At 38.1% G+C, this 19,169-nt stretch overlaps 1 protein-coding gene across 2 annotated transcripts in view; it reads left to right on the top strand.

Moving 5' to 3' along the window:
* CENPF (centromere protein F) overlaps nucleotides 1-12,261 on the top strand; it is a 35,703-nt gene extending 23,442 nt beyond the window's left edge. For both annotated transcript variants that reach the window (XM_019282460.3, XM_020584219.2), the window contains exons 13-20: nucleotides 137-2,431; nucleotides 2,990-3,130; nucleotides 4,167-4,343; nucleotides 5,088-5,249; nucleotides 6,568-6,754; nucleotides 7,461-7,934; nucleotides 9,209-9,402; nucleotides 11,939-12,261. In XM_019282460.3, coding sequence (XP_019138005.3) covers nucleotides 137-2,431; nucleotides 2,990-3,130; nucleotides 4,167-4,343; nucleotides 5,088-5,249; nucleotides 6,568-6,754; nucleotides 7,461-7,934; nucleotides 9,209-9,402; nucleotides 11,939-12,139 — 3,831 coding nt within the window. In that variant the 3' untranslated portion in view covers nucleotides 12,140-12,261. The remainder of the gene's footprint in view (nucleotides 1-136; nucleotides 2,432-2,989; nucleotides 3,131-4,166; nucleotides 4,344-5,087; nucleotides 5,250-6,567; nucleotides 6,755-7,460; nucleotides 7,935-9,208; nucleotides 9,403-11,938) is intronic.
* The last annotated feature ends 6,908 nt before the right edge of the window (nucleotides 12,262-19,169 follow it).

The following is a 19,169-nucleotide window of genomic DNA, read 5'->3' as shown; positions in this document are numbered from 1 at the left end:
TTTTTTTTTTTTTTTTTTTATAAGAGCAGGAGCTTTACTGGTTTAAGAGAACTTTTAAAACTTACCATGTTTTTTATCATATGTATACTTCCCCCTGATTTTTTTTTTTTAATTGATTGGTTCTTATTCCTTGCAGAACATAGAACAAGGAAACAGTTCTTTTAAGTTGGGAGTGCCTGTTGAAAACTCAGGTCTGAAAAACAATAATCTTAAAATAATTCCCATTGAGGAAATGGCTGCAGGAGATGCCTCTGTGTGTGAAAATGAAACTGAGACTGCTGAAGCAAGATTAATGGAAGATTACACTGAGAATATTTCTGGAGAACATGAGTGTAGAAATATGTCAGGAAAAATAAGCAGTCCCTCAGACCATGCTAGTGCATGGTCATTTTCTAATAGTAGGGGTTTGAGTGCTGGGTATTTCTGTGAAAATCAAATAACTACTGAAATGCTTCAGGAAGAGGCAAAACAGCAGACAGCTGAAAATTTGAAGCTGATCTATGAGATAGAAAAAAACCCAAACCATGTTGGTTTAAAGATAAAAGTAGAGCAATTAAATTTGGAGATGAACTTCCAGGAGGCACAAATAACTTCAAATAGCTCAGCTTTTGCAAAACTGGAGGAAGCTACTGTAGCTGTTAAGGAAGAAAACCATGACATAAAGGAAAACTATGCAACAGTTTCTGTCAATAAGCAGGACTTATCTCTTCAAGTAGTCTCATTAGAAAAAGAACCTGAGAACCTAAAGTCTGTGCTGGAGATATGTAAAGTTAGATCGTCTAATGCAGCAGACACGTTGAATGATGTAGAAATGGCCAAGAGAGATTGTCAGGAACAATTTCATGCAGCTGAAAATGAATGGGGGAGTCCAAAATCTGAGCAAGTTAATATTGAGAACCATGCCTTGTTTATAGAGCATGAAATTGAAATGCTTCAGGCAAAATGTCAGCAATTGGAAAGGGAGAGGGAAGTTAACCTGAAAACTATTTCTAGCTTTCAAGAGCACCTTGTTTCAGTCACAGCTGAGAGAAACTGTATTGGCCAAGAGCTGAGTATTTTGTCTGAAAGCAAAAAAGACATGGATCAAAAGCATCAAAAGCTACAAGAACAATTAAAAGAGTTAGAGTTAGCTAAGATGGATTCTACTGAATTCATTAGAAGGTTAGAGGATGAAGTGAGGACACAAGCACATCTGCTTGAGGCTGCAAAATCTGATGCAAATCAATTATCCAATGAAAAAGACCATCTTCTTCAGAAGCTGCAAAGTTTAGGAAATGATGCTGTATCTTTCACCTTAGAAAAAGAAAAACTCCAGAATGAAGCAGCAGATTCAAAGAAAGAAAAAGAGCTGATTGCAAAAGAGCTGGAAACGATGCAGCATAAATTAAGTTCATCAGAAATGGAAAACTCAAAGCTTTCCAAATCTTTGGAAGGCTTGTTAATGGAAAAGGGAGAACTTGCTGCAAGACTCAGCGCAGCACAGAAAGAAGCAGACCAATTGCGCTGTGGAATTGAGAAGCTGAAAGTAAAAATTGAGTCTGATGAGAAGAAAAAACGTCACATTGCTGAAAAGCTGAGAGACAATGAACGGAAAACTGACTCTCTCCAGGATAAAATAGAGAGACTTGAAAGGGAATTGGAGATGTCAGAGAAAAATCTAGAAGATACAATTATTGAGTTGGAGAGTGCCAAGGCAGAGGCAGAAACATTAGCAGCGGAGATGGAAGATATGACTGAAAAGCTGAAATGTTCTAACTTACAAATTGATGTCCTCACCTCACAAAAAGAGTGTTTGGCTAAAGATTTAAAAGAAATGCAAGAAAGATTCCTTGAACTAGAGTCTTCAAATTTGACTACAGCAAAACAGTTGGAAGAAAAGGAGGAAGAAAAGATACAAATCAAGGATGAGTTTGAAAATACTGTGGTATTACTAAAATCTGAGCTCAAAGATATGAGTAAGAAATTAGAGTTTTCATGCAAGGAGGAAGCAGATGCTAGAGTAAAAGAGCAAGTCTTGATTAATCAGGTGGCTCATCTTGAGCAAGATAAAATAATGGTATTACAGGAATGTCAGGAAATAAAAAATGAAAGCATCAGATTGGATCAAGCAAGGGAAGTACTTGTTCAAGAATTGATGGATTGTAAACAAAAACTCGATGAAAAGGTGCAGGAAAATTGCGCTCTTGAAAAGCAGGTGAAAGAAACAGAAGCACTATCTTTGCAGCTGACACATATGCAGCGTGAGCTTGAATGCTGGCACCAGGAAAAAGAGAGGCTGCAGAATTTGATTGCTGAGTTGAAGCTGAAGGAGCGACATTTTTCTGATGGTGAAACCTCTCTGGATATCCTGAATGTTCTGAAAATGTCTTATAAGGACCTTGAGAAGGAACTGGAATCTACACTTTGTGAAAAGAACACTCTATGTAAAAAGGTAATATAATTTCCATTAGGGTAGAGTTCCCTTTGTAGGAGTGAGGATAAAGTGTCCTCTGGGCTTACCACTTCCTTAATAAATTAAATGCTAAAATAATTTTAACCTCAGACTTTTGCAGGAAACATCCTATTTTTAAAATTACATTTTCCATGCAATCATGAATTTTCATTGAATTTACAGAGCTGGAAAGCCCGGCATTGTTTTGCATAGGATGAATGAGAAGGTAGCTTGAAAGTAGATATAGACATTTAAGCAATCAAAAATGCAGGAAAGTTTCCTCTTTCCTGTAGAAGAAAAGGAGAAGGAACAAGTTGGTATTGGGTGATTGAGTTCTTGTATCAAGAATAAATACTTTGGAAGCTCAAAAGACAGTGAAACAACAATAGTGCATTTGCCATGTGAAAACATCATTACCCTGTTATGACTCTTGCTTAAAACTTGACCAGCTGTGGGAAAAAAAATAACGCATCTTAAAAGCTATTTGTTCCATTTAAGTAAATTCTTTGAAGGTCATGACTCATGAATTAAAAATAATTCTGAAAAATTTAATTTCAGGTAAATGAACTGGCTGAAAGTCAAACTGAGCTGCAAGTCAAGCTAGATAATACAGAACAGAAGATTACCAGATTACAGGAAGAAAGAAATAAGCTTGCTGAAGAAATGCAATGTGTTCAAGAACATTCAGAAAAGAACAAAGTAAGTTACCCCATCTGCAGTATTTCTATGTTCAAGGCCAGATGCTCGAGTACAGTACATGTGTGGAGGCTGGTCAAGGGAGTCTGTGATAATGTACAGTATTAGAGGTTCTTGCTTACAAATTTAAAAAAATCCAATGTTCTCTTCTGAGACAAAATGATCAGTTAATAGTTTTTTCCCTCTTCCTTCCATCCAGACTATGTTTTCTTGGCATAGAGGCCACTGCTGGTTATCTAGACATTTTTCAGTGCTGAGAAATTCTCTACTACAGGCTTTCAATCATCAGACTGAGGAGATCAGATAAGGAATAAACCATTTTTCGAAACTACTTTCAGTAGTGCTAAAGTAGTTCAGGGCAAAGTCAAGGAAGAAACAATTTTAGAGCCTTTATTTTTAATTTGTTTGCATTTAATTCTTTGAGGCTATTTTATCATCTAGACAGCTTTAGATCTTAATTGTGAACTGTAATATATCTTTAAACCACTTTATGTGGTCGTCTGACCTACTAACATTATTTAGAAAATTTTATAACCAGGGGGTTGTTTCTATTGTGGCATTGAGGATTTTGAGTGGGAGAAGAACAGAGATTTCCACAACTTTCAGAAATCCTAAATGGAAATACAGGCCAGCTGTCCAAAAAGTAGTTAGGAAGGTGGATGAAAATTAAAATGCTTAGAAAGTTTTGTCATCTTAAAGAGGGTGGGGAAAGTGACCCTTAACCTCTCAAGTCACTCTCAGAGGGAACAATGTTTGTAGAGGTTAAGCTTTGATTTTGGCAGTGCTGCTTGATTTAACGGTGTTGGAAAACTTGCACGTTTTCTTTTAAGAAAACCTTCCTTTGCCTTCTGTCCTACCTTTTGTGTTCATATGTTCCTTTCTTTGATTACAGTGTGTTTACCCACTGTTAAATATCTTTTTCCTATCAAGTTGTTTTTGGAAATTCAGAGATGCTTCAGATTTAAACAGTTGAATGGGTCAACCCTTTCTCCATTGAGATAATTCCAAATACCAACGAAGGTGCTATTACTGTTTACAGATTCAGCTGCAGCTAACAACGTCAGAAAATAATGAACTGACCAGGAGTTTGGAGATGGTCCAGCATCAACTACAAGAAAAAGAAAGTGAAATTAAAAGACAAATATCAGAATACAAAGACAGACTACTTCAAGCAGAGAAAGAGCATCAGGATGCTCTGACAGAAGCAAACAGAAAGGTAAATCAGAAAATAGAAAGAGTAGTGCTGTGAGTTTTTAATTCAGTTCTCGTATTTGACAAAATTTTGCTGATACTATTGCAAAAGAATTTCTTTGCTAACAATATTTCCAAAATCTACATACCTTAGAACTTAGTAAGTGTTAAATTAACCTTTTTCCATATAGCAAGCACCTAAATGTGAATTTATCTCACAACTCAGTAAGCATTTAATCTATATAAAAATTCATTGGGACTATAACCTTGAAAATGGGGAAGCTACAGTATATTTAATCCAGGAAATTGTTGTTTTGGTAGGAATAGGGAAGAAAATTTAACCACTTCAGGATATAAGGACAAATTTGTTGGAAATATATTTGTCAGATGGGCTATATGCAAAGAGCTATCAAATTCTCTGCAGAAATATGTGTGAACATTTACTTGAGGCCAGTAGAACACAGGCAAATAACTTACTATAATTGTTTCTTAATAGTTATCATTCTTATTAATAGAAAGTAGATGTCAGAGCAAGTTATAGTAAAATATAAAGATTTTCTTATGACAGACTTCTTAGAGGCAAGATTCTAGTATTCAAAATATATACTTGAGACAAATTGCCCTTTCAGTTTTAAGCTCCTCAAACATAACATATTAAATTTGCTGTGGAATTCCTGTGGGTTTGTGATATGCTGTTAGGCACATCTTTAAAGTACAACTCAGTGTCCCTTTTATTATCGTAGTAATTAGGCACATTTTCTTTCTCTAGAATGAAGTAGAATTTGAGGCCTGTCATGAGAAGATTAGTTCACTGGAGCACTTTGTCAGGTCACAAAAATTGGAAATTGAGCGTTTGAAGTCAAATAACGAACAGCTAAACAATTCCCTTAAAGAAGCTAATCAAGCCTTAGGAGAACTCCTAAAAACTAAGGTAAGAGAAACCCCTAAGCATGACCAATTTAATGAGATTCCAGACACTGTGTAGTAAAATAAACATAGTATTGAGAACTGGTGCTCCAGAACTTTGGCTTGACTTTGATACAGCTTTTGTTTAACTAAAGAGAACATAGAGCCTGGAGAAAACATTGTTACTATTGATTTGCATTAGATAAATTCTGTGTGCCGTGACTGAGATCGCCTAGAATTGGTTTCTGTGACCCTAAACACAGCAGTCTACAGTGTCTGCAGCTGAGCTAAAACGTGGCTGGAATTCACTCAAAGAGCCTTTGCAATGCCTCTATTTTCTGTTTGTGAATTACTTTGATGGTAAAATGTACCGTCACCGATCAGCATTAGTCTTGATAGATTGCTCTTGATTCATGTTTATCAATTCCATTTTATGTGGCATTCTCACATTACAGTTATTAACTAGTGTAATTCTCTGACGGAATTGTTCTTAGTGATGCTGGAATATGAGCTCCACATACTGTGAGCTACTGACAGCTGGGAACAGTTCTTCATGTTCTTGGTTTGCTTTCTAGTAGCACAGGTGAAGCTTCACTGTCCATAAAATTGAATTTATGTACCAATAATCCCTGCATTTTTCTTGTTTTCTTGGTGGTTTGGGGTTTTTTGGGGTTTTTTTTGGGTTGATATTTGGTTGGGTTTTTTTTTTGGTCTTGCTTCAGTCTGTGCTTGATTTCTGGCTTCAACTCTGTACTCCCACTTCAGGAATAAGTGTCTCTCTAAATGCGCTCTTGAAGAAACACAGTCAATTCAATTTACTTGCAAGTAAACACAGAGTTACAATACACTCATCTTGCTCAACAGTTCTTTATTCTTAGGGCCTTCCACTGTGGAGTTAATTTCTTTAATAAGAGCAGTCCTGTGGGATGTGTGCCAGTGACAGAAAACGGTACCCATGGTAGTGTGAATGTAGCAGACAAGGCTCTTAGCTGTGCTCACGGTGCGGTATTTGCACACTGGTTGGTACCAGACCGGTGGGATGATAAAAGTTTCAGGTTAGACATTGTGAAGAATTTTCTCACTGTAGGGAACAATGTTAAGTATTGGAAAGGGCTGCCCAGGGAAGTGGTGGAGTCACCATCACTGGAACGGTTCAAGAAACAACTCAACGTGGCCCTTAGTGCTGTGGATTAGTTGATATGGTGGTGTTCCATCAAAGGTTAAACTCGATGATCTTGAAGGTCCTTTCCAACTTTAATGATTCTATTATTTCATTTGACATTATAATGTTTAAAAGGAAGAGTTATGTTTCTGGTGAAATAACTAAATTTCGTACTTTTTAGGCTGATAATAGTAACGTTATAATTCAGCTGAAGAAGGAAAATGAATATGCCCACAGTAAAGTGCAGATGTGGATGAAATCCTGTAAGCAGTTGGAACAGGAAAAGGAAATGTTGCAGAAACAACTAGCTGAACATGATGAGCTGCTAAAGAAGGAAAATCTGACTGTGGCAAAGCATAATAAAGAAGGTAACTGAATCTAGATTATCTTAAAGCTTTCTTAGTGGTGCATTAGTCTGTAAAACTTTCTTGTTCCCTAAAATGTCCACTTGCACATGCAGCTCTAGTACAGAGCGTGATTCTTAACTAAGATAAAAAATTACAAGTGCAAATGTCAAACATTTTCAAAATCTAGCTAATCTTTTTTCTTCTTCAAGTTATTGTCTCTCTTCTCAGAAACAGCACTAGGTTATGAATAAATACATTAAATATTAGATTTTTGGTGTTAACCGTGGCTTAAGGAAGAACAGAGATGTTTTCCTTATTAAGCAAGGTTTGTGTGCAGGTTCTTTTATCATTTTTCAGCAAGCTTTTCCCTCTGATTCTCATGCTTTGTTCTTTATATTTTAGCTCGTCTCATGAGATGCACTGTATTGCAAATGATACTTAAAGCAAGTTAAGGGTGCAAAGTGAGTGCTGAGAAGTTACAAAACGAGAGGGAAAATGTTTCCCCGTGCACTGGTCAAGGATTATTTTCAAAATTTGCATGTTCTCTATTTAACAGGGACATTACTATGTCTATCATATTACTGAGTTTGTTTCACAGTCATTTTTTTATAGTTAAACTGTTACAGAACATGTATAATTAAAAGATGTGTGACCATTGTATTATAAATTCTTATGTATGCATAATTTTTATGTCAGTTATATGAACAATAATGTTTTTCCTTGAAAGATGCTGATGATAATGCCAGTACAGAAGAAATCAAGTTAAAATTGGAAGAATTACAGGAATCTACAGAACTGAAGACCAGAGAAGCAAATGAGAACTTGGAGAAATACTGCTCTTTAATTGTTAAATATCATAAACTAGAGGAAGCAAATGAGATGCTGAAAACACAAGTCAGTTTGTTGAGTACTCAGCTGAAACAGCAAACGAGTGATGCCGTCAGCACTCCTTTGCTGAATTCAGATAAGTCATTAACAGTGAGCAAACAGTCTGTCAGAGAGAGAAGGTCAGATGGAGATACCACTAAGCTTTCAAGTAAAAGGCAGAGATGTGAAGACAGCAGAAAAGACAATGGAGAACCAAGATCTCCTGCTCCTGAGACTTCATCGAAAAAGAAAAGGAAGTGTGATATCTCTCAAAATCTCTGTCAGGAGAACACTGACTGTGAGCTGGATGGGCTTCCAGAAATAGTGCAGAAAGGTATTTGTGTGTCTTGTGAAGGCAAATGTTTTCTGAGCACAGCAGGTGTGCTTTTCCTCTTTTTTTTTTTTTTGCTGAAGGGCTTTCACTCTGATGAGTTGGGGATTATGCAAACATTTTTGGTGACAGTGATGGAAGGTGAAAGCAGTCAATGAGAGACGCGGCAGTTGGTGGCAAGTTAGCTTTTGTGGAGCTCTGGTGTTAGACCAGCAGAACGCATTTCTGTTGGATTAATAAGTCCCATTCTGCTAAGAGTTAAATGGTTGTGGCAGTCTCCTGTGCTCCCATCACCTTACTCACAGGTGTAGTGTGTAGTGAGGTGATTGGAGACCAGAAACTGGGGAGGACTGGTGTCTGGAGAGAAGCCCAGGTGTGTTCCCCAAATGTTTGCTTATTTGTGTGCTTTTATTTCTTTCAATACCAGTAATTAAAAGTGTGTTAATTTGCAAAATATTGAAATCAAATAAATTCCCTGAGTTGAAACTGTCTTGCCCACAGCAGTAATACATTAACATCTCCATGAGAGTTCACTTTCCATCTGCTATGAATGCCATGAAATTAGGTAGCCTGGTGTTCCATATAAGGGTTTACTGCAGCAGAGAGTAACTGAGAAGCCTGCACAAATCAGGGCTTGAAAAATATATTGTATGTTCAACTACCTATCAAATAGCACTTTATAATTAATGTAATTACCATCAGTAAAGGACAAACCATAGAGATACTGAATTGCCTCAACTTTGGTTACTCCCATAAGTCAGAATTTCTAAGGCAAAACATTATTTGCATTTCACTTTCTTACCAGCATTACTATTTTTCTGAAAATAGACCTGTTCTGAGGATGTATGTGCCATATATCATATTTGACTTTTACGCTAGATAGAGAAATAACAGACAATCTGTAACACAGTAGTTCTATGCAGAGAAAAGTATTAAAAATCAAGAGCATTATGTCACGTTATCATGAATTAACCATTACTGGTTTTCAGTTTGAAATTACACTCCACATAATAATGTAAAGAAAAAGACCAAACACTTGTTTGAATTTTTTTCTGTAGAATTGCTCTTGTAATTCAGTGGTTGTTCTGTGATAGCCAAGTTTTGCATTTGAATTTTGGAATGCACAAGATCTATTCAGCAATCTCTTTGTTCCATTTTCTCCAATGGAACAAATGATTTATTTCAGTCAGCTATTTTACTCTATTGTGAAGAAAGAAATCCACTTGAGGAAGTGTGATTGCTTTAGCTGGTTTTTATAGAAGCTGTTTATTTTTCAGGGTTTGCTGACATCCCCACTGGCAAGGTCAGCCCTTACATTTTACGTAGAACAACACTGCACCTCAGATCCAGTCCCAATCTGCCTTCCTCAAGTGAGAAGAGGCCTTTGCCTACACAGGACTCACAGAAGTGCAGGCCAGACCATCTTGGTGAGTGCTGCTGTTCGACACCTGGTGGCAGCAAACCACAAAAGGTAACTTGGAAAAATTTTTATCTGGATATGAAAGTCATGGGGAAGACTTAATGCATTCACTAAATGTATTCATCTTGCCAAGTCTATTTGAGGACATATCATTCTTTATGTTCCTCAAAAATACAGTGGAGAGAAGATCATAAATACCGAATAACTAAAATATGACATAGGTCTTGACCATAGTAGCAATCTGCAAATTGTTCATGCGCTGTTATTTGTGACCTCATAGGAACAACCAGTGAGAAATGTAAATTCAATACAGGTATATTTTCCATTTCTTATAATGGATATTAAAGAGCAGATATTCTTTATACTGTGGTTTCTTAGGTTGCAGAGAAAGTAACCACCAAAAGGACTAACCTCTGGGAGTTTGAGCTTGAAGTTTTCTGCAAACAGATTTTCTTGGAATTTATAGAATAACTACAGATATTTGTGAGGCTATTAAATATGTAAATAGGGAACATCTGGATGATAAAGAATGGGTTGTGTTTGGAAGGGGCCTTAAAGATCAGTTAATTCCAACCTCCTTGCTGCAGATAGGGACACCTTCCACTAGACCAGCTCATGCTTACCAGACTTTGATGTCATCAAAACAAATAAATACTACACAGTTATGTTTTGAAGTGGATTGTTATTAAAAAAAGTTTAGTAACTGAGGTTTACATTAACTTTGTGTTTTCAGTAATAGACACCTTGCTGACTGTTTCACAGTACATCAGAGTAACATGTTCTAAGATGATGCAAATGCTTTGCAGGTTATAGAAGATTGTTCCAAATTTAGGACAGAAATAAACCTTTTGTTGTCCAAAACCTCCTCCAAAGTTTGTAACCATGTTATCTCAAGTTGAGCAGTAAGACAATAGTTATTGATAGCTCTTTGTGTGAGGGCTGCACAGAAATATGTCAGTAGATAAGCAGATAAAATCCTTCCAGTTTGCCAGGTTACACAAAAGCATTCTCTTGACAATCAACGAAATCTTGCACATAGCTTTTTGGGGTTTTTCTTTATTTTTTCTTTCCTTTTTTTTTTTTTTTTAATCCAGTTAGTTTGTATTTGCACATAAAGTATTTTGGCAAGATACCACAAGTAAGTAAAGGCAAGTGCCACATAGTTAATGAAGGTACAGCTTTTGAGGCCAGAAAGCACCATTGGGAAGACAGATCAGAGCCATAATTTGTTTGGAGCTACAGCAACAGGAAATCTGTGGTTTGTAGTGAGAGTAAATCCACTGAATTTGTGTATGTTATTTCAAGGGGTAATTACCCCACTTGCCAAGAGTTGCTGCTTCTTACAGACATTGCCTGGAGGTCTGTGTTTTGTTACTGTTTCATTAAGTGATGCCAATAAATTTCATTTATACTCCTTTATGTCTGTTTCCCTATAACTTTAGAAACAAGTGATGCTGCTCGTAAAGAATCTGAGTAGTGAAAAAAGAAAGGAAGCCTTGGTCACAGAAAGTTGTGTAGTAATGACCTGCCAGAGTGGTGTAAGCTTGTAGACTCTTGCTGACCATAGTCAAGGTTATAGCAAGTAACAAGTAATCAGTAATAATTTTTTTCTAATTTTACTGGGGGAGGGATTTCCCTAACATTCCTCCTTTTTTCTCTAAGTTTGTATTGTCTAGGTCCAAGGACAGGCTACTCCTCACCTTCCACTAGATCACAGTAATTAAGATTTCATTGTTGGTTTTGTTTCCCCCCAAGTGTAAATATGCAAAAGTCATCAGCTCCAGGAATTAGTGCCCTTCTCTCTTGGACACTGCTGGATATGTGTGTTGGTTTTATTTCAAGATGATGTACATTTGGGAATTTCTGGAGGAATTGCTCATATTGTTTCACCATTTGTTGAAACCATCAAAAAATGTTGTTTCATGCTTTATATTAATACAGTAAATGGTGTGTTTTGTTTTAAAACTGAAATAAGCCTTGTTTCCTTCTCTTTGACAGATACTTGTATGTAATTTATTTCAAATACTCTTTCAAACTCTTCATACTCTTGCAAATTTCTCAAGGTGTTTAAAATGTGCCTGTCATGTTCATATGCAAATGTATTCACTTTTTAATGTGAATTTAATGTAGAATTTAAATTGAGTGCTTTGGCTGCACATCGGTCAAAATGTGAAAGCAGTGGTTTCTGTCCAGATGTCAGCAAAAAAAGTGACACCTATGCTTTGTTTGCAGAATATGTACAGAAAAAATTAAATACAGCTCTTGGTACGCACTACTAGGTACTTTAGTAAACAGCTTAAGAGTACTGTCTCTTCCTTGTGTAGCTTTTTTCTGTTCCTGGCAGTAGCTTGCCAGTAGTGTAGCAGATATTTCATCTCATACCACAACAAAGCAAGAGTTATCAAGCCTCATTGTGTTGTGTATTCAGAGTGATAAGTGCCTTAAAAATATTTTTTTCTGTTTTCAATATGTCTGTGTTTTTTGTAAATTCCCGATATTTAGTCTTTTGCAGCAAGTCTTTTGACCCAAGGCAGAAAGCATATATGGTTTTCCATTACCAGTAAACAAGGATGTTTTTGTGTTACAGGAAAATGGTGAGCAGCAGTCCCAAGCTTTTCCACTGATGAATTCTACATCAAGGTCACCTCTTTGCCTGCATAAACAACCTCCGAAACCTCTCTCTGATAATACCAGGGAGAGTTGTATGATGCACAAAGCAAAAAATTCCCTAAATGAACAAGGATTATCTGAGCAAGATGAGCAAAAAGAAAATTGTAAGGTGCAGTAAATCTGACTTAGTCACAACTCAGAATAACTGGTGATCAAAACCCATTTATAAAATAAGTATCAGAACTATATGGAGGGCACCATTTTCTCTTCTCCAATGAGTAATGATATATGGTTTCTGCAGAGCTTGTTTGTGAATATTTACTAATACCAGTAGTCACTCAAATTGGTGAGATAATAGTGAACAGATATAATTGATCTTATAGAATCACAGAAGCAGCTAGGTTGGAAAAAAACCTTTGAGATCATTGAATCCAACCTATGACCTAACACCACTTTATCAACCAGACCATGGATCTGAGTGCCTCATCCAGTCTTTTCTTAAACACCTCCAGAGATGGTGACTCCACCACCTCCCAGAGCAGCCCACTCCAATGACCAATCACTCTTTCTGTGAAGAATTTCTTCCTAATGTTCAGCCTAAACCTCCCCTGGTGCAGCTTGTCTGTGTCCTCTTGTCCTGTTACTTGTTACCTGGGAGAAGAAATGGACCCCCACCTGGCTACAACCTACTTTTAGATGTAATTGTAGAATTATGATTGTAGAATTTTCTGTAAATACTTCTTTATAAATCTGTTAAAAAAATAAGCCATAGAAAAAGTGCCCACATGTTGCCATGTAGTTAATTGTTGTCATTTTAAATGTGTACCAATCATTGATTTACAAATGGAAAATAAACTCACCTAAATATCTAAAAATACTAGTTTACAGGAAAAATGTGGCAAACACTATTGGATGATTGAAAAGGAAGCAGTGGCTTAGGTACTAGGTGCAAGACGAAAAATATAGAACCAGCTAGAAAGTGAATCCAGTGCACAGGGCTCTCTCTTACTCATTCCCTTCTTCCCCCTTACCCCTTCTCTCGTTCAATGATCTCTCTTTCTCATTCACTCTTCCTGCTTTTTCGCTTTTCTCGTTCCTTGCTCTCTCTTTCTCGTTCCCTTCTTCCCCCATTCCCCTTCTCAAATTCGTTGTGCTCTCTTTCTCGTCCTCTTCTTCCCCCTTTTTCGCTTCACTCATTCGTTGCGCTCTTTCTTGTTCCTTTCTTCCCCCGTTTCACCCACACTCGTTCATTGTGCTCTTTCTCATTCCCTTCTTCTGCTGTTTCCCCCACACTTGTTCGTTGCACTCTTTCTCGTTCCCTTCTTCCCCCATTTTGCCCTGCACTCGTTCATTGCGCTCTTTCTCGTTCCCTTCTTCCCCCTTTTCCCCTTCACTTGTTTGTTGCGCTTTTTTCTCAATCCCTTCTTCGCCCGTTTTCCCCCGCACTCATTTGTTGTGCTCTTTCTCATTCCCTTCTTCTGCCTTTTTCCCTTCCCTCGTTCGTTGCGCTCTTTTTCTCGTTCCCTTCTTCCCCCTTTTTCCCTTCACTCGTTTGTTGCGCTTTTTCTCGTTCCCTTCTTCCGCCTTTTTCCCTTCACTCGTTCGTTGCGCTCTTTTTCTCGTTCCCTTCTTCCGCCTTTTTCCCTTCACTCGTTCGTTGCGCTCTTTTTCTTGTTCCCTTCTTCCTCCGTTTTCCCCGCACTCGTTTGTTGCACTCTTTTTCTCGTTCCCTTCGGCCCACTTTTCCCCTTCACTCGTTCATTGTGCTCTTTTTCTCATTCCCTTCTTCCCACTTTTTCCCCCGCACTCATTCATTGTGCTCTTTTTCTCGTTCCCTTCTTCCGCCTTTTTCCCTTCACTCATTCATTGTGCTCTTTTTCTCGTTCCCTTCTTCCTCTGTTTTCCCCGCACTCCTTCGTTGCGCTCTTTTTCTCATTCCCTTTTTCCCACTTTTTCCCTTCACTCGTTCGTTGCGCTCTTTTTCTCGTTCCCTTCTTCCCACTCTTCCCAAGCACTCGTTCATTGCGCTCTTTTTCTCGTTCCCTTCTTCCCCCATTTTCCCCGCACTCATTCGTTGCGCTCTTTCTCATTACCTTCTTTGGCCTTTTTCCCTTCACTTCTTTGTTGCTCGCTCTTTTTCTCGTTCCCTTCTTCCCACTTTTCCTCCGCACTCGCTCGTTGCGCTGTATTTCTCGTGCCCTTCTTCCTCCATTTTCCCCGCACTCGTTCGTTGCACTCTTTTTCTCGTTCCCTTCTTCCCACTTTTTCCCCCGCACTCATTCATTGTGCTCTTTTTCTCGTTCCCTTCTTCCCACTTTTTCCCCTGCACTCATTCATTGCGCTCTTTTTGTCGTTCCCTTCTTCCCCCTTTTCCCCTTCACTCGTTCGTTGCGCTCTTTCTCATTACCTTCTTTGGCCTTTTTCCCTTCCCTCGTTCATTGCGCTCTTTTTCTCGTTCCCTTCTTCCCCCGTTTTCCCAAGCACTCGTTTGTTGCGCTTTTTCTCATTCCCTTCTTCCCACGTTTTCCCAAGCACTCGTTCGTTGTGCTCTTTTTCTCGTTCCCTTTTTTGCCCTTTTTCCCTTCACTCGTTCATTGCTCTCTCTTTCTCGTTCCCTTTTTCCCTTCACTTCTCTCATTCGTTGCTCTCTCTCTCTCTCTCTCTCTCTTATCCCTTCTTCCTGATGTAATAATACTGTGCAAGTAGGGGTGAGACATGATTCAAACAAAGCCAAAGAGGACTGTCTGTTTCCCCAAATCTAAGCATCTGACAATGTACTTCTGTAGCTGAGGGTCTTATGTTGATCCTCACATTTGCCAAACGGCTCTTGGCTAGCCCGTAATCCTCTGCAAGATGGGGGTGAGCACTTTGTACCAGGCCAGAATGGACCCTGTAACAACAAATTTGTTCTTTTTCTACCAGCAATGGCTGGCTGCTGCTCCTCTGCAGGTCACCCTTTACCTCAACAATGCTTAACCTCAAATCTGTCTGTATGAACATCATTGAAGACCTGTACTTGATGTAAGGAGAGTGGATGTGTTGGGAAATGGTCAGGTGTCAAGAAATATCTGTATGGAATGCCCTGAGTTACCTCCTTTTCATTCAAGAAAAATCTTCTCTGAGATATCAAAAGACAGTGACTTATCTGGAAATAGCATGTAAGAATCAATAAAAGAGAATAACCCCATCCAGTTCATGATAATGCACTTGAATTTAGGATGCTTTGTTACAAAAATCCTCACCCCAGCTTGTGGATCTCAAAGGTGTAACTGGGCTTGCTCAGTAGCATAAACCAACTTAACACTATAGAAAAAGGTAACATCAACTCCATCAGTCATTATCCAACTAAACAGAAATGAGTTTCAGATAGTTCATATTGCTTATGCTCACCTTGCCTGGCCAGGTTTCAGGGAAATCGGGCTCCTGTACATGAGCAGTAGTGCCCTAAGGCTCCAAGGTGCACAGCAGATAGGCATTTTCACATTGTTGTTATTTTGTCAGAAAGATGTTTCTCCCTTCAAAACGTGTGTAATAATGTTTTCTACTCCTTGGAAAAGATTCCTTAAAATAAGAGACAATACTTCTGTTTCAAGAACTTTTGAAGTATAATGATACCTTCTACATCAAGATTAGTTTTACACTCAAAGCAGAGTGGTTTTCTCTTTTTACATATACATACACACCATTCTTCTGCCTTTCTTACAGTATTGTCTGTCAGAATGCAGTTTAGGAGAACAAATCATCTATTCATCAGTCTAACAAAAAAATCTTTAAAAAAATTCAACATTTGTATCACGTGTTTAACAGAATCAAACAAATCCATGTCTTTTTCCTTGTTGAAAAGAACAAAATCTTGCCACACAAGTTATCCTTCAGTAACTAGATAATACCTGTGCTTGGGGTCATAGCAGTAGATCTTGTGGCTTTTTCTTAAACATCTCAAGTTGTTTGTTAACTCAAGTGTTAGGTAATTAAAATTATCATTGTGGCACTATGCCTAAAGACATCTTCCAGAGAGACTAAAAGGGGCCCATCTCAAAGGATGCATCTTCTTGCCTCATCTTCTGTCAGGGTACTGACAAAGTGGCTCATAAAAGCTAAATTATTTCAGACCAAATTTTGTATCTTAAAATTACTGAAGGATCATCTGTGGAATTATGGAAATTTTGAAAAAATTAAGTCTCTTGAGGTAGAAGCATGGGTATGAAGAGGCTTTGCTGGCCGACAATAGAAAAAACCCAAACAAAACTGCTGTTTTTCTATTTTAATCTGATGCCTTGAAAAGTGTCCCACTTGGAGAAGAGTGTGGAAAAAACATCTATCTTTAGAAAACTGTCTAATCTTAACCAGACAAGTTTGAACAACTATGCTATAATGAAAGAAGTGACTATCATCAGTAAAAGAAAGCACTGAGACTTCAGTTGTTACATATTTTCCTACTTGGCCGCATTTGTATTTTATAAGCCTTTAGATTTCATTAATGTAAAATGTTTGCATTTTGAAAGGTTACAATGACTAGGTTTTTTTAGCAACTAGTATGTGTTGGAGTACTGGGTAATCTCAGCTTTTTGACATAGGTTAAGATTTTAAAGACAGATTAATGCCTAAATCTCTTCAAAGTGGGACTTAATATTCTACATTCTGTTGCAAACTGATGAGACTTCAGGTCACAACTCACATAGGGAAGCTGTATCAGGAACATAATTTCCAACCTATCTGTATATCAAGCATGCAGAGGAAAAAAAGTACTTCATCGGATTTCCTAGTATTATTGCATAGGATGTATTTTGTCAGCTCTCTGTAATGAATGGAAAGGTACTTGTATGTGGCTTTCTATTCTGATTGTGAAAGTCCCTGTAAAAATCTCTTTGGTGCTCTGCTATTGCTCTTAGCATGCTAACCCAGTTGTTGCCATAGTAATACTGTGTTACATCACAGGAAGATGCATTAGCTGGATCTCTTTTTGACTTTCTTGTTTACCCAAGGTTTACATTGTAATTGGTGTAAAATGTAGTTTGCTGTCCCAAGTGGTTTTGCATGCTCCCTGAAATGCCCCAAGTTGTAAGTTAAAAAGCATGTTGCAGGAATGCTGGCATCCTTCTGCCATGTTCCCCCACAGCTGATGGAAGGGTCTGGGGTGGTTTGTGATGTTTAGCTCTTTCTTCAGAGTTTGAAATATTCTTCTCATTTTTACCTAGTAATGAAAGAAAAACATAAAAGGAGATTTGTTTGTCTGCTGCTCAGGATTATTATTATTATTATTATTAAGGGCCAATGTTTGAACTGATCTCTCAGGTGTCAGAATTTAAAATGTTCCCAGGTCAGATCTTGCCTGGACTTGTGGAGCCCACTTGGCTGCAGAGGAGATCAGGAGTTCTCTGCACTGCCCTGCAGCTCCACCCTTGGGGGCAGTGCTGCCATTTCTAAATTTGCTGGCTCACAGCGGGACCACTTGGAACAGTCTGCCCGTCCAGTGACGGCCGCTGGGAGGGAGAGATGGAGCTGAAAGAAGAATCTCACTCTCCAGCTAATTTTGTTGGTGTGCCCTACAGTTGATGCAAATTAATACACTTTTAAACAGAAAGAAAAATACCAGGAGGAGCAGTGATGAATCCAAATGTGTCTGGTCTCAGAAGTGTGTATTGGACAACAGAGCAATAGCGCCCTAAAACCTTGAACGTGATGACAGAGAAAAGTGCAACACGCTCCTGTGGGAATCTTCTCTGTACAGCACATGACAAACAAATTCCTTTTACACAGGTTAACACTGCTGAACAAGGTAAACACTGTAGGAAAAAAACCAGTGCCACTCCGTGGCCCAGGTGCCGGAGTACACTCCAGATTTGTCCCAGAACTAGTTTCAGGTGCCTGATCCTTGTTCTTTCTGTTCAAGACTTCAGCTGTCTAACCCTTAAAATGATTCCACCTCCCTCTGCTTCTGCTATCTTGTCATAAATAGCCATAAATTACAAAAGGCTGATGGTAATTTTCTGCAGAAAACAGCAATTGAAAACAGCTATTTGAACTTCTTAACGATGTTGACAACTGAACGCAAGGTGGACTGTGGTGAAAGCACACTGCAGTAGTAGTATTCAAAGGCAATGTTGTAGGTTTGCTTGATATATGGACTAGTCTGTCTATAGCTCCAGGGACAGGAGATAGGAGATTATCTCTGTATATATATAATATATATATTATATATGTGTATGTGTGTATGTTCTCTGACACACTTATATGCACACCCGAGCACTTATTTTAGTGTAGAGTTCAGAAACTCTGTGGAACATAGGAAAACAGGATGTAGCTATAAAATAGCTAAATCTGTTTGGCTTTTTGCATGGTTTTATTCCTGGAAGCTTTTTTAACAGCAGACAAATCATGATCTCTGTTGACAATACAGCTGTTGAAATATTTCAGTGAAAGGTCTGATGGGTGCATAGAAAAATCAGCAGCTCTTTGTATTTTGCTTTTCTGCTACTCTGCTTCATAAATTAAACAGATGGAAGCTCAGTGAGAATCTGCTCTGTGCTGGATACAGAGGTTCCTTTATTTCAGGGCTCCTTTATTTAAGTGGCCTGCTGAGTACCACATAAAATACAGTGTAAATACATTTGATCTTGTGAAGGAAGATTGACTTTTTCATGAAGACTGTGTATCCACATCTGACTACTGATTTTTTTCTTCTTTTAGAGGCAAAATGGGAATTTGGAAGTTATTAACTGTGGTCAGTGCCTGCTTTGATTTTTTTTTTTTCCCAGTATAAAGAAAGGGAAGTGTTCTGTATTCTTTTGACCCCAAGTTGAAAAATACTCTGTTTTCAGCACTGTTGTTGATACTTAAACTTATGTGTGGTTTTAGGCACTGCCTGCCACTGAGGGATTGAAGATTTTAGTTCTTCTGAGGGGAGCATAGTTTGGATTACCTTAACTTTGGACTAATGTAATTATCTTAGATTCTGATCATGGAGGTTAAAAGTAGTAATGGAGAAGACTGATACTTCATCCTATGGGATTTTTCTTTCTCTTCAATTTCTTATGAGCGATTACAGAGGAAAGAATCTATTTTGTGATTTCTGGATCTCCTACTTGCTTAGCTGCTTCTTTAACTTGGTTAGCTGCTCTTTTTCTTCTCTTTTTATCTAAGTGTTTGGTGTCTGGCTCCTGATGTTATCTTCAGGTCAACAAATGTATTGCTGAGACAGGCAGTTA

This window comes from Corvus cornix, chromosome 3, assembly GCF_000738735.6.
Source record: "Corvus cornix cornix isolate S_Up_H32 chromosome 3, ASM73873v5, whole genome shotgun sequence".
NCBI lineage: Eukaryota > Metazoa > Chordata > Aves > Passeriformes > Corvidae > Corvus > Corvus cornix.
The sequence above is the reverse complement of the archived record's forward strand: the minus strand, read 5'-3'. Positions and strand labels throughout refer to the sequence as shown.